The 15,926-nt window shown below is 38.6% G+C and overlaps 1 protein-coding gene across 1 annotated transcript; it reads right to left on the bottom strand.

Moving 5' to 3' along the window:
* Nucleotides 1–7,550: 7,550 nt before the first annotated feature.
* LOC109244984 lies at nucleotides 7,551–15,150 on the bottom strand. The gene is made up of 10 exons (XM_019412161.1): nucleotides 14,833–15,150; nucleotides 14,564–14,730; nucleotides 14,157–14,261; nucleotides 13,975–14,031; nucleotides 11,097–11,177; nucleotides 10,534–10,568; nucleotides 10,163–10,252; nucleotides 9,913–10,069; nucleotides 9,579–9,769; nucleotides 7,551–8,029 (listed from the first exon to the last, which is right to left on the bottom strand). The coding sequence occupies exons 1-9, from the start codon at nucleotides 14,954–14,956 to the stop codon at nucleotides 9,650–9,652; spliced, it is 936 nt and encodes a 311-aa protein (XP_019267706.1). The 5' UTR covers nucleotides 14,957–15,150; the 3' UTR covers nucleotides 7,551–8,029; nucleotides 9,579–9,649.
* Nucleotides 15,151–15,926: the final 776 nt, after the last annotated feature.

Raw genomic sequence — 15,926 nt, 5'->3', positions numbered from 1 at the left:
TGTAGGGCTACCTCGTTATCTCGGTGGACTGAAGGCTGACTCCCGAACTACTGCTGCTGTTCCAGTGCTGCCTCGGTATCTGCACAAAGTGCAGAGTGTAGTATCAGCACAACCGACCCCATGTGCTGGTAAGTGCCTGGCCTAATCCCGGCGAGGTAGTGACGAGGCTAGGACCAGACTCCAGATAAACCTGTGCAGTTATATACATATACAGCGGAAAAATAAACCAGAACAAACAATTAAAGCTGGGAAGGGGAAACATGCTTCGGGGGAATAACAGGTAAAACAAAACCTCAAGAGAATTATCAAAAACCAAAATTTAACTGCTAACAAGAATAATAAAAAAACAAAGGCAGATTTCACTCTCAGTTCACATCTCGTTGCAGGCGTGCAACCCGATCCCATTTCTCATATCTTGTGGTAGGCGTACCACCCGATCCCATTTCGTCATATCTCGTGGTAGGCGTACCACCCGATCCCATTTCATCATATCTCGTTGTAGGCGTACCACCCGATCCCATTTCATCATATCTCGTGGTAGGCGTACCACCCGATCCCATTTCATCATATTTCGTGGTAGGCGTACCCCCGATCCCATTTCATCATATCTCGTGGTAGGCATACCACCCGATCCCATTTCAAGCCAATACAAAATCACAAGGAAATCCCGGCAAGGGAACAAAAGCAATATAATAACTTCCCAGCAAGGGAACAACAATATTGAAACAAACATCCCGGCAAGTAGGGGTGTACATAAAATCCGAAAAACCGAACCAAACCGAAAACCAAACCAAATCAACCAAAAAAACCGATACTTTTTGGTTTGGTTTGGTTTTGGTTTTGAATTTTAAAAATCGATCAAATTTGGTTTGGTTTTGATTTTAATCAGAAAAAAACCAAAAAAAACCAAACCAAACCGACAATAGAAGTGGCTATTTCAAATTTATCATTACACCTATATATATATATGTATATTTTTACACAAAGTTTCAAAAAATTTATGGTAAATGTTAATAGTTTGCACTTTTAGTATAGTTCTTTACCTTTACATTCTAGTTTGATTGGTAGTTTTCTTTTGTTAAGTGTAAGAATCCATTTCGTGTTAAAAATAATATATTTTTAGTTGAGTACTTAAATTATTCATCACTATTTGATTTAATTATCATCAATATTTTTTGGTAAATAATAGATTTCTCAAAGGGCAATTGATTTGATAGTGTTACGTTGAAAATGTGGTCGCCGGAATATTTGTTTGGTAGTGTATGTCTTATATTTAAGAAAAAACCGACAAATAATCGAAAAAACCGAAAAACCGACAAAACCCGACATAAACCGAATAGAGAAAAAACCGACTTAATTGGTTTGGTTTGGTTCTAATATTTGAAAAACGGACTTACTTGGTTTGGTTTCTTTTTCGGAAAAAACCTATCCAAACCGAACCATGAACACCCCTACCGGCAAGGGAGAATCAGCTATAACCAATCTTAACTCAACTTCTACTCAGCTCAATTATTTCCGATACTCAGTCATAAATAAATTCCACGAGAATAAACTAAATCCTTGCCCAATATCGAGATTCATCAATTAAAGCATCCGGAGAATCATTTAAGAACACAACAAATATCAATTTAAGACTCACGGTCATGCTCGACACCAATGTATAGATACTCGTCACCATGCCTATACGTCGTACTCAACAAGAAGCAATTAAAAAATAGGACCCAACTCCTAATCCCTCAAGCTAAGGTTAGACTGGACACTTACCTTGATGCCTTGAACACAAATCAAGTCTCAATTATAGCTTTACCCCTTGATTCCACCGCCAATTCGCTCGTATCTAATCACAAATTATTTAATTACATCAATAAGTGCTAAATGAATCAACCCCAATGCATGAAAATGAGTTTTCCAAAGTTTTACCCAAAAAGTCAAAAATCGCCCCCGGGCCCACGTGGTCAAAACCCGAGGTTCGAACCAAAACCCGATTACCCATTCCCCCACGAACTCAAATATATAATTTGTTTTGAAATCGGGCCTCAAATTGAGGTCCAAATCCCCAATTTTTGAAAAAACTAGGTTTTATCCAAAACAATCAATTTCCCCCATGAAAATCTTTGATTTTAGGTTGAAATCATGTTAAAAGATGTTAATGATTGAAAGAAATGAGTAAAAACTAACTTACAATCGATTTGGAAGAAGACTTGTTCTTGGAAAATCGCCCAAAGGAGTTTGTGTTTGAAAAAGATGTGAAGAATGACTTAAAATCGGCTAAGTATAGAGAAAATGCAGGTCTCGGTTATGGGAAATGCGAACAGGGGTTCGCAATTGCGAACCCCGACCTCTGCAGATATGGGAATTGCGAAGCTTAATTCGCATTTGCGAACCCTTCTAAAATTCGGACCTTCGCATTTGCGAGACCTGTGCCGCATTTGCGATGGTCACATTTGCGACATATTGATCGCATTTGCGATCACTAGCCAACATGGAAGCTTTCGCATTTGCGAAGAAAATTCTCGCATTTGCGAGAAAGGAGCAGGTCTGGGCTGTTTTGCATTTGCGAGGCAGCCTTCGCATTTGCGAGCCAGGCTTCGCAAATGCGAAGCCTGCAGGTCAGTTCATACCAGCAAACTTTTATGTTCAAAAATGCACCCCGTGGCCTATCCAAAACTCACCCGAGCCGTCGGGGCTCCAAACCAAATATACACACAACCTCAAAAACATCCTACGGACTTATTCGTGCGATCAAATCGCCAAAATAACATCATAAAGATCGAATTAAACCTCAAAATCCATGAATTCTTTCAAACTTCATAAAACATCAAATTTTCCAATTTAGGTCCGAATCACGTCAAACGAGGTCCATTTTTCACCAAATTTCACAGAAACGTCTTAAATCACATATAAGACCTGTACCGGGCGCCTGAACCAAAATACGGGTCCGATACCATCAGGTTCTAATCAAGTTTCATTTCAAAACCTTATAAACAATTTCAGAAAACAATTTCTTTCAAAAATTCATTTCTCGGGCTTGGGACCTCGGAATTCGATTCCGGGCATACGCCCAAGTCCCATATTTTCCTACGGACCCTCCGGGACCGTCAAATCACGGGTCCGGGTCCTTTTACCCAAAATATTGACCAAGGCCAAATTAATTCATTTAAAACAGGTGATGACCTTTTGGGTCATCACACAAAACCACCCAAGATTTGGTGTCACAACTTCACAGACTGTCTAAGAGTACTACAAATAAGGGTCTGAAAGAAATAATAAAATACTGTCTCTAGAACTACATAAGAGAAGCAGGAAAATAGATAGAGGGAGACGCCAAGGCCTGCGAACGCCTGCATGACTACCTCAGGTCGCCTGGTAAGTAGGAAGCTGAAACCTCATTGCGGTCCGAAATCTGTAGCACTGGGATCTGCACAAAATAGTGCAGAGTGTAGTATCAGCATAACCGACCCCATGTGCTGGTAAGTACCTAGCCTAACCTCGGCGAAGTAGTGACGAGGCTTGGACCAGACTACCAAATAAACATGTGCAGTTATATAATATACAGCGGAATATAAAAAGAAATAAACAAGTAAAGACGGGAGGGGGTACATGTTGTGGGGTATATCAGTTTCAACAGTAAATCAAGAACAAGGCACAAGGACAAATTAGAATTTACAAAGAAATAACAAGGAACTTATAGTCCATCCATAAACACTTTGTATCAACAATTGTTGCGGCGCACAATCCGATCCCAACATATAAAAAACACCGTTGCGGCGTGCAACCCGATCCATATCATTTATCACTGTTGCGGCGTGCAACCCGACCCAATCATATCATTGTTGCGGCGTGCAACCCGATCCAAATATGTTATTATTGCGGCGTGCAACCCGATCCAAATATGTCATTGTTGCGGCGTGCAACCCGTCCCAATTATATCATTGTTGCGGCGTGCAACCCAATCCAAATTTATCATTGTTGCGGCGTGCAACCCGATCCAAATATGTCATTGTTGCGGCGTGCAACCCGACCCAAAAATACAATCAACATCAACCATAACAAGAGTCCCGGCTAGGGATCAATAAGAACTACACTATCCCGGCAAGGGAGTCAACAATAAGAATGAACACATCCCGGCAAGGGAAAATCAGCTATAACCAAACTTGTTCCAACATCTACTACCTCAACTAACACCAATGCTCAACTATGAGTAATCTCTACGAGAATAATTATAAACCTTGCTCAACACAGAGAGTCAACAACTTAGGCATTCGTAGTAGTTCTCAATAACACAATAAATTTCAATTTAAGACTCACGGTCATGCTCGACACCGACGTATAGATACTCGTCACCACACCTATACGTCGTAATCAACACATAACATGTAGCATACAAGATCAAACTCCTATTCCCTCAAGCTAAGGTAAGACCAAACACTTACCTCGATGCCGCGAACTCAGTTCAAGCCTCAACTATAGCTTTACCTCGTGATTCCATCACCAATTCGCTCGTATCTAGTCACAAGTTACTTAATTACATCAATGAATGCTAAATAAACAATTTCTAATGCATGGAAATAAGTTTTCTAAAGCCTTTCCCAAAAAGTTAAAAATCAGCCCCGGCCCACATGGTCAAAACCCGAGGTTCGAACCAAAACCCGGCTACCCATTCACCTATGAACTCAAATATATAATTTGTTTTGAAATCGGACCTCAAATCGAGGTCCAAATCCTCTTTTTTTTTTTTGGAAAACCTAGGTTCTACCCAAAACACCCATGAAAATCATTGATTTTGAGTTGAAATAATGTTAAAAGATGTTAATGATTGAAGGAAACTAGTAAAAATTGACTTACAATCGATTTGGAAGAAGAGTTGTTCTTGGAAAATCGCCCTAGGGAGTTTTTTGTTTTGAAAAGATGTGAAAAAGGGTTGTTTTTCGGCTAAGTATAAAAAGTTGCAGACTGCAGTTATGGGAATTGCGAAGGGAGGTTGGGAAATGCGAACTGGGAATTGCGAAGGGAGGTTGGGAAATGCGAAGCCTGCAGGCCTGCAATTCCTTAGGTCCAAAATTTTACCCCGTGGCCTATCCAAAACTCACCCGAGCCCTCGGGGCTCCAAACCAAACATGCACACCACCCTGAAAATACCATACGGACTCGCTCGTACATTCAAATCACTTAAATAACATCAACAACTATGAATTTAGCATCAAAATCATGAAACTTTCTCAAGACTTCAAATTTCTAATTTTCTCAACAACTATCCGATTCACGTCGTTTCAAGTCCGTTTCTTACCAAATTTTACCGACAACACATATAAATCATATTGAACTTGTACCGGGCTCCGGAACCATAATACGGGCCCGATACCACAGATTTCACATAACATTTCACTTTCAAAAACCTTTATATTTTTCAGAAAACAATTTCTTTCAAAAATTCATTTCTCGGGCTTGGGACCTCGGAATTCGATTCCGGGCATACAACCCAGTTCTATATTTTCCTACGGACCCTCCGGGACCGTCAAATCACGGTCCGGGTCCGTTTACCCAAAATGTTGACCGAAGTCAACTTATTCATTTTAAAGCCAAATTTTATCATTTTTCACAGATTTTCACATATAGACTTCCGACTACACGCCCGGACTGCGCACGCAAATCGAGGTGATGCTGAAAGAGGTTTTTAAGGCCTCGAAACACAGAATTGAATTTAAAAACAAGTGATGACCTTTTGGGTCATCACACCTATCAAGGGCATATCCTCGGAAATCTGCAGCAACGCCATGTCCTATCTGATCACTTCTCCCCAATACTTCTTATGTCGTCCTCTACCGATTCTCGTACCCGCCAAGGCCAAACGCTCGCACCTCCTCACCGAAGTATAAGGGCTCCTCATCCGCACGTGCCCGAACCACCTGAGCCTCGCTTCCCGCATTTTGTCGTCCATAGGAGCTACGCCCACCTTCTCCCGAATAACTCCATTCCTAATCTTATCCATCCTAGTATGCCCGCACATCCACCTTAGTATCCTCATTTATGCTACTTTCATCTTCTGAATATGAGAGTTCTTAACCGGTCAATACTCTGCCCCATACAACATGGCCGGTATAACGATAGAACTTACCTTTGAGTAACGGCGACACTTTCTTGTCACACAGGACTGCTTATGCTAACCTCCATTTTATCCATCCCACCCCTATACGGTGTGTGACATCCTCGTCGAACTCTTCGTCCCCTGCATAATCGACCCCAGGTACTTAAAACTACTTCTCTTGGGGATGACATGTGATTCAAGCCTCACATTCATGCCCATTTCCCCCTACTCGGCGCCGAACTTACACTCCAGATATTCTGTGTTAGTCCTGCTCAACTTGAAACCCTTAGACTCAAGGGCATGTCTCCAAACCTCCAGCTTGTCTTTAACACCGCCTCGCGCCTCATCAATCAGAACTATGTTGTCAGCGAATAACATACACCATGGCACCTCCACTTGAATACGGTGTGTCAGTGCATCCATCGCCAGGGAAAATAAGAACGAGCTGAGCGCAGATCCTTAGTGTAACCCGTAACAACTGAAAAATGCTCTGAGTCGCCTCCCACTGTCCTAACCCGAATCTTAGCTCCATCATACATGTCCTTGATCGCTCTAATGTAAGCTACCGTCACACCTTTTGCCTCCAGGCATCTCCTGAGAACCTCTCTAGGGACCTTGTCATATGCTTTCTCCAGGTAAATAAACACCATGTGCAGATCCTTCTTCCTATCCCTGTACTGTTCCACCAACCTCCTAATCGAACGACCATGTGGATAGCTTCCTTAGTCGAACGACCCGCATGAACCCGAACTGGTTGTCAGATATAGACACAATCCTCCTCACCCTTACTTCCACCACCCTTCCTCGTCGCTCTGCCCCTACTCATTTTACGTATAGCCCCCACGGCCTCCTCAACCTTAATGCGCCTACAATACTCAAAGTCTCGAAGACTCTCTAAATGCCCCATATCGCCTAGCACAATATCCCTGTCCCTTTCTCCGTTCAGAAGTCTATGAAAGTAAGTCTGTCATCTCTGCTTAATCTGAGCCTCCCCCATCAACACTCTACCGTCCTCATATTTGATGCATTTCACTTGGTCCAGGTCCCGAGCCTTCCTCTCTCTCGCCTTAGCCAGCCAAAATAAATTCTTATCCCCACCTTTTCCTCCCAGTTCCTCGTTCATACGACCAGATGCCGCTGTCATAGCCTCCGTAACCGCCGACTTAGCCTCCTTCCTCGCTACCTTACACCTCTCTTTGTTCACCCTCCTTTTCTCCTCGCTTGTGCTCCCTACTAACTTCAGGTATGATGCCTTCTTCGCTTCCACTTTGTCTTAATATTAAAGAAATAGTGTAGCTCTTTTTAATATTGCTCAATTCTCAAAAAGCATTTAATAAGGGTAACTTAGTAAACTAAACCTTATATTTATTGTTTTCTTAATAGACGTAAAAAAGAGCTAAAACGATAGTTAAAATGAGACGGATAGAGTAAAAGAAAGATAATAAAATTACATAATTTGAAGACGTGAAAGGAAGGTAAGATTTTGGAAACTCCCACTCTACTAATTCAAATTCTTCTAGGCATGTACCAAAGCACGCCGCAAAAGAGCAATTGACTTAACCACTACGTCTTAGTCTCAAACAAGTTGAGTCGGTTATATATCTGACCAGTTCATAGATGGTGCAAAACATACAATAATTCCCTACCATAACTTTGTGACTCCAAATAAAAAGGGGAAACCAAGAATATATCAACACTTGCAAGTCACATGAAGTTGGTCAAAACAGTACTCTATATTTCTATATATAACACCCTACTAGAGTTGTCTCAGCAAAAGATTCCGTGGATGCCCATGATCACCCTTTCAAATGAACTATTTACTCTTGAAGTGCACAAGCGAAATATTCATCCCTTAAATCCTGCTATCTTAACGGGCAGGATATATTAAAGCTTGTCCATGTTCTGCAAACTCAGCGTGCTGTTCGTTGGTTATTCTCCATTATGCTGCAGAAAAAGTGGTGTTGTTAAAGAGCAAATGATAGGACATTAACCCGAAATATGTACAGATTATAGTCAACAACAACAAGCACCAACAGCAAGATCAAAATAAAATGTAAAAACTAAACGTCAAACTGTTAAAGTAGAGATGTGATATATGATCCTATGAGTGATTTGAAATTTAGGCAAGGATGCTACGGTACACCTCTCCTGTTAACATTTTATCTACATTTCGACTTCAGGTAAGGATACATAACTTTCATATTGGGTTAAACAGATAATATGGTCTCATCTGTAACTAAGAAATTTTCTGCAATCACCATGCGCCAAAACCATGACCAAGAAGTCCTTTGACGGGCTTCTGCTTACCTTTGTACTAAGGATAACAACATCTCTCTCTCTCTCTCTCTCTCTCTCTCTCTCTCTCTCTCTTAATTTTATTTTATATGATGTGTCTGTGTGTGTGTTGTTGATAAGTAACAACCACCTCTTTCTGTAGATACCTTTCATGAGAACATGATCCAGGTCATTCCCCATCTTCAAAGCCAATTCACTTACATCCTCCTTGTGTACTTCTAAAGCTAAAGAAGTGCTACTATATAACCACTTGCTATCTAAACTACTTTAATAGTATCTCCGAAAGCTACCCTTGTGACAGCAGACTATTGGCACCTAGTTTTCTAATACATAATGTCTATGATGAAACCTCTAAGACGTCTCACCATAAGGAGGGATCCTCATAATAGAAAAGGATCCAATGAATTTGAAATGATTAAACAAACCTCATTTTGGGAGGGTGAGAACATTAAATAATATCAGAAGTGCAAAACTGATCACAGAATTGTTGGCCCCAAAGAACTCTAAGGTACGGAAGAAGCAAGGATTCTCGTTTGCTCCCGTGGAATTAGTTTTCTAAATATGTTATCTTGCTATTACTTGTTATCGGTACCCGTTTCATATTCTTTGTTTCTATCTTCGATTTAGTTTTCTAATTATTGCTATTACTTGCTATCAGGGCTTCTCTCACCTTCTTAGCCGAGGGTCTATTAGAAACAGCCTCTCAGCCCTTCCATGGTAGGGGTAAGGCTGCGTACATCCTACCTCTCCCCAGACCCCATTTGTGGGATCATACTGGGTGGTTGTTGTTGTTGTTGATAAGCACATGAAATTCATTGACAAAGTAAGATTTACTGGTGAGCAATACAATATGTAAATAAGTCTGTATAGCAATGTATATAGAATTACAAAGTATATCGAATAAGTGCATATTTCCAATTACTTGCATTAATATATATGTAAATTTCATGTAATTTTTTCAAGGTTTTTTCATGGAGTTCATATAATCCTTTACCGCAAAAGAAGAAGTATTTGAGGTACGTTTCCAACTTCTTTTGAAATGATTCTTAGTTGCATTCATTGGAAAGTTCATGGAGGTCAATTCTCTAGAAAATCATATGGATCAGAAAATTGAAAGGAGAGAAGTCCTCGCAAAAAGGTATTTTTGGTACATCGAAAAAATTTTGAGATGACTAAAAGTTAAAAAAGGAGTCATTACCCAGAAGGCGTAGTTAGGCAGGCATCCAACTTCGCCATGGCTTCAACAAGTAACATTTATTAGTAACATATTCAGTTAGCTGACCCTTCTTCATTCTCAGGAAAAAGAAATTGTAGGTCTTCATTGTCCCTGTACACTTGCACCAGAGCAGCTGCTTTATACGCAAACAACCCAACCATAGCAGGAACCAGCTGTTGAGATCCCAAAAATATGTCACATTAACTTATGAAAAACCACAACCAGATGAATCAAACAGAGGATAGCTTAAATAAGTCAAGATTCTAAAGGTTTAAATAGGTGTTAATTTAAATGTTGTAAATGTACACAGCATCACCTGGAAATCGAAAAGATCATGGAAAAAATGCTGACACAATTCCCACAATCCATATATTGCTGCAGGAAACACAAGCCTGGGAGATGAAAGAGCTATGCTGCTGCCTTTTACCGATCTCTCAAAAAAATCCTGCAGATCTTGGCTTCGTATTCCAATTCTGAGGGGGGAAGAGTATCAGATCACTTCAGTCAGTGAAGTTCACCATTCTCATGTGGAGCATAACCAAATGAAGACATAGTTATCGAATTACTTTTTTAGTTTCTTTTTCTTAAAAATCTCAGGAACTGTCTCTTGTGAGAGGTTGTCTGCATGTTGGCAGAGGAGCTGCAGGTACACGTAACTGCATAAGAAATTACAGACAACATTACCAGAAATAAATAAGCCGAGTCGAATATGATGTGGCCAATTTTATCGAAACATATCCTCAAGAAAAGAGAACAGTTGAAATGTGAAGATCCTATCACAACTAAGTACTGTAAGGTCTAGATGATGTAAAAGCATATTTCTTAATATTATAAGCTATCCATTTTTTACTGCCTATGTGCCAAACTAGGTTGTTTACAAGTACTAGGATGATCTATAAACAGGATAGATAGAGTAAAAAATAGTTCTAAATCATACCTGAAAACAACTCCAGTTGCATAGCTCAAAGCCGCCTATGGATTAAACAAGTAAATCTGTCAGTCCACTTCAGATGCAGGTTTATACTAACCTGGGACCTCTTTCATAAGGTAGACAAGATAAATAACCCAGTGAAAAAGGAATAACAAAACAAAACCAGTTTCTTTTTAGTCAATAAAGCAGTGGAAATGTAAAGAAATTTCCAATAGGAACAAAAACTGGGCATCAATGGTAACTGCAGCTGTTGTGAGATGTTCTACTAAGTTGATAGGGTGGTTTATTAGAAGAAGAGACTGTAAAAGAGAGTATGAAACTCGGTGGCTCACTCTCTCCATTATAAGCTTTCCCAATTGCAGTAAATCAATCACCTATTGTGATTTACATGCATGTGTGCTCACTGCTCCCACAGCTAAAGTGAAGATTTAGGTTAATATAGCACAAGTAAGCATGGCCATTAATGTTTTTTTTTCTTATAAGTACCGTGGCCACTAATGCTTCTAAGGTTAAACTATATGCCTTCTATTATAGAATGTCTCGACCTCAGAACCTCTTCTACAAAATACCTGGACTGATAAAGCTACCAAACAATATCCACTGCAAGCAGTTCCAATGCCCACGGTTAAGTAAAGTAGCTCATTCTTAAGCTGCAAGAGAAACAGAAAATGATTTATACCTTGTAGATTTAGAACATAAGATAGCTCATTTGCAGATATCTTTGCTGTGCGCTTCAACAATCTTTTAATTGGGATACAATTTCATTTAACCATGCTTTCATAGTGAGAGTAATAACATTTGAAATCTTTTCCTCGTCACTTTCATATACTCTAAGCAGCAGGTGAAATGTTATCTAGGTATAGCCTAAGGTGCCTTCTACTTAAGAACTCCCATCTTTCATGCTTTATGACACGAAATTATTAGGAGACACCTGATGAATTCCAGCCAGCAACTACAAGAATATGCAAGCACCATAAATAAGTAGAGGTCTTGTAAATCACTCAACAGCTCAGACTAAGAGCTTGTTTGGCCAAGCTTCTGGGAGGCCAATAGTACTGTTTTCTCTCAAAAAAGTATTTTTTTTTTAAAAACTTAAATTGTTTTGCCAATATAGAGAAGTACTTTAGGCCAACAGCAGAAGCAGTTTTTTTGCTTTTGGGAAGAAGTAGAAAATTCTAGCTTCTTCCAAGAAGCAGAAATAGAAGTAGAAAATTAATTTATTCAAGACAAAATATCCTCACCATAGATTTATATTTTCCAAATTATCACTTACTAATTTAAGTTTTCAGGGCGATTTTTGAATTTCTTATTAATGTCTTGATTTCATTAATTAGATTAGTCTGTTATAGTTGTATTTATGATATCTAACTACTTTTGGCTAAATTTGGGCCATTCGGAGTCGGATATTCGTGGAAAATGCATTGTTACCGGTTGATTGAGCTTGGTTCGAGGTAAGTGACTTGCCTAACCTTGTGTGGGGGAAACTCCTCTTAGGAATTGGTACTGTTGCGATATTTGAGCGCCTTGTACCAGAAGTGACGAGTGCATACACGTGCTATTTGCTGTAAAACTCTATTTTTCACTTAGTAATAAAATGTTTCACTTTAATTGAGTTATACTAGAATGTGTAATTCTCCTGTTTAGATTAGAATAGCATGTTTACGTGTCTTAAATGCTTATCTGAACTCTGTGTAGCATGCTTAGTAAATTCCCTACTTCTTCCTTGACTTGTACTTTGTCTAAACTATAGGATTTCGTGTTGTAGCCACTATTTCCATTGTTTGAGCTGTGTATTTACTTTGGGACTACGAAACGGTATTCTGGGAGATCCCCCTGCATATTTACTTTGGGACTACTGGATGGTATCCCGTATCCCGGAGATCCCCCTGCATATTTACTTTGGGACTACGGGATGGTATCCCGGGAGATCCCCTGCATATTTACTTTGTGACTACGAAATGGAATTCCGGGAGATCCCCCTGTACATTTACGTTTGGGACTACTGGATGGTATCCCGGGAGATCCCCTGCATATTTACTTTGGGACTACGAAACGGTATTTCGGGAGATCCTCTTGCACATTTACGTTTGTATCAATATCAGAATTCACACGGACAACTCACGTGCTATAGTATCAATATCAGAATCTGTACGGACAACTCACATGCTATAGTAATAATATTAGAATCCGCACGGACAACTCACGTGATATAGTATCAATATCCTCACAATCAGGCACTCGGCCTCACTCACTCATCAATCTCTCGAGTCTCTCTCTTTTGAGCTCACAATGCCATGAACTAGCCCAAAAATAATGATATGATGTATCAATAGATAACAATAGTGACTGAGATATGATATGCATATGAATGCGTATGACTGAGAATATAAAGCAATGAAAGCAAATAACTCAATAGCAGAAATGACCTCAGTGGGTCCGGATAAACATGTAGCCTAGACATGGTGTCTAACATGGATCACACCTTAATAGCTCAAGTACGTAGAAATTTCATGGTTACAGGTAAGATCAGGTAACTACACAGTACCATAGAAATGACGGAGTCACAATTCACACGGTGCATGCCCACACGCCCACACGCCCGTCACCTAGCATGTACTTCACCTCAACAGCAATCACATAGAATGTAATTCGGGGTTTCATACCCTCAGCACTAAGTTTAGAAGAGTTACTTACCTCAAAAAAGCCAAATCCAATACCGAGCAAGCCAAACAATACTCCACAAATGCCATCCTGCGCATACCGACCTCAGAACGGCTCAAAACTAACCAAAAAACTCAAATACATAAAATAATTCCAAAGAAGTAAACCCAATCGATAAAGGACGAATCTTTAATCAAAAGCCCAAAATCGGCCAAAAAGTCAAAACTTGAGCCCGCACCTCGGAACCCGATAAAACATACAAAATTCGACAACTCATTCAATTACGAGTCCAACCATACAAGTTTCACTCAAGTCCGACTCCAAATCGATGTTCAAAACTCAAAAATTCACATGACGAAACTTTAGGNAAAAGTGCTTTTGGCTTGGAGAAGCTGGGCCAAGCAGGCTATAAATATGCATAGAGTACGTGTTCATGGAACCATTCAGATTCTACCTTTTTGTCAACAAATTATCTATACTAATATCCCCTTTTCTCCACTAACCATAAAAAAAATATTGGAACTAGGAGATAATACGAATACAGAAGAACAATTACAAAGTGATAACAATATACAAGAAGCCGATTTTCCTTTGGACACCCTTTCGCCACAAGTAAATAAGACAACATGAACCACAATAATGATGATAACCCGCAAGAGAGATTAAGAGTAGCGTCTCAACTATCTAAACCGACTACACTGGTATTCCATTGCTGCCAAATATAAACATTTATTATAAATATAAAGAGCATGAATGTAGTAAGAGGCTTGACTGAGGGATACATACAGCTTCATATCTGAGAAAGTTTAGCCTTTTCCTTCTTTCCCTATCATCTTGTATTTCCTGTGCATATCATTAGAAGCGTCAATAGCAAAAATATTACTACTACTCATTCCATTGCTCATAATTAAGAATATTCAAAGCTCCACTGAAAAGAAGAAAAAAACACAAAACTTGTAAATAAACACCTTAAGGGTCCTCTTTTTATTAACTGGCGCCATGGCATCACCTGAAAGCCACTCTTTGGTACTTTTCAATTTCAAAAACCCACCTTCACTATCTTCCCCCAATACCTGCATTTGCATTTTCTTGTTTCAATATTCAAATATGAAGCAAACTAACACCAAAAACCCATAAAACAAAAGGAAATTTTAAAGTTGTATACATTGACGGTGTAATGAATTTTTTAGACCATCAATTTAATTTAACATGTTATAACAAGTTACTTGACATTTAGTCTAGATTAACGATCAACGCTATTAAATAGAGTTACTTGCAATTATTTTTTGAAGTGAGTTAATTGTGTAAATATATTTTTACACGTTCAGTGCATATAACTTAAAATTTTCAAAAAAAAAGGTAGTCAGGAAAATACCTCCTGTGACTGTGTAGCCTCAGTTGCACTATTTCCAGCTTCTAAGGAATCAAAATTTACCACATTTCTAAGCCAAATTCTATCAGAAATTCTGGAGATAATATCCCCATTTAACTCTCTTTCTCTCAAGAAATCTTGAAAAACGTCATCCACTGCAACTTCACTCACTGATGCAAAAAAGATAAAAGAGAAAACGGAAATCACTAAAAAGGGTAGTTACAAACTTACAATGCATTCAACAAAAGGTAAAATTGAAGTAAAACAATTACCGGGTCGAGAGGTTTTGAGAACAGAGAGTGTTGTAGTGAATCTGGGGTGGGCCCGGCGGCGACGCGAGGTTGAGGTTAAAGGGGAGAGAAATTGAGAGTAATTGGAAAAACACAATGGTAACATTTCAGTTCGTATATATGATATCGAATTCGTATGCTAATGCTATACTTTGGAATTTGACCCAAAAAGATTTGGGAGTGGACAATTTTGATTTTTGAAGCTAGCTAGTAGCCTCCTCTTTATCCTCTGAAAGTTGTTCTGGAATTTTTGCTTGATAAATGGCCAAGCCGCCAAGTCCAAGTTGCACATTGGAGAAAGGAAATATCTTCTTTTCTTGCCTTTACTAGTATTAGTACGGATGTGCGGTCAAATATTTAATTTAGTTGGATTGTATGTAAATAATTTTAAAATTTATATTTTTTTAGTAAATATAGATAATCATTGGATATTTACTACATGAAAAAAATTAACCATTTCTTCTATTTTTCTTTTTTGATACCATTCTTGCCGGTGTCATTGGATCCTAAAAATAGTCAGGAAGCAAAATAATAACTCATATTTATGGCAAAATAATCAAATGTTGAGACAATGAATGGCTCTTTGGATAAAACTTAACTCTTTTACTACTACTTGAACTCTTATTTGGTGTGTTGATATTTCTTAAAAAATATTTCTTTCTTAAAATTTCAGTTTCTAAAACATTATTTTTCAATAATAATTATTTTTATAATAATGTAATTGAAAATATTATTCTTAATTCAGAACTCATTTTAGTTGGCTATCTAAAAATATAAGCAATTCTTTAGCTAGTGAATTGTTTTTACTCCATTTTGATATTTGACATTAACCATGTTAAATATCTGAGTTATTTGAATTATATGTAAATAACCTTAACATTTAAACCTTCTAAATAATTATAGATAATCATCAGATATTAATTAAGAAATACTACATGAAAAAAAACAAATATTTTCTCAATTCTCGTAGTGATAAATTTAATTTTGCACTATTCTCATAGGTGTCATTGGAACCTAAAAATAGCCGCAAAGTAAAATAATAACTCATATTTATGGCAAAATACAAAGGTTGACAC

This window comes from Nicotiana attenuata, unplaced genomic scaffold (genome assembly GCF_001879085.1).
Source record: "Nicotiana attenuata strain UT unplaced genomic scaffold, NIATTr2, whole genome shotgun sequence".
In the NCBI taxonomy this organism is placed as follows: domain Eukaryota; kingdom Viridiplantae; phylum Streptophyta; class Magnoliopsida; order Solanales; family Solanaceae; genus Nicotiana; species Nicotiana attenuata.
Note: the sequence above shows the minus strand (reverse complement) of the source record. Positions and strands in the feature narration are given on the sequence as shown.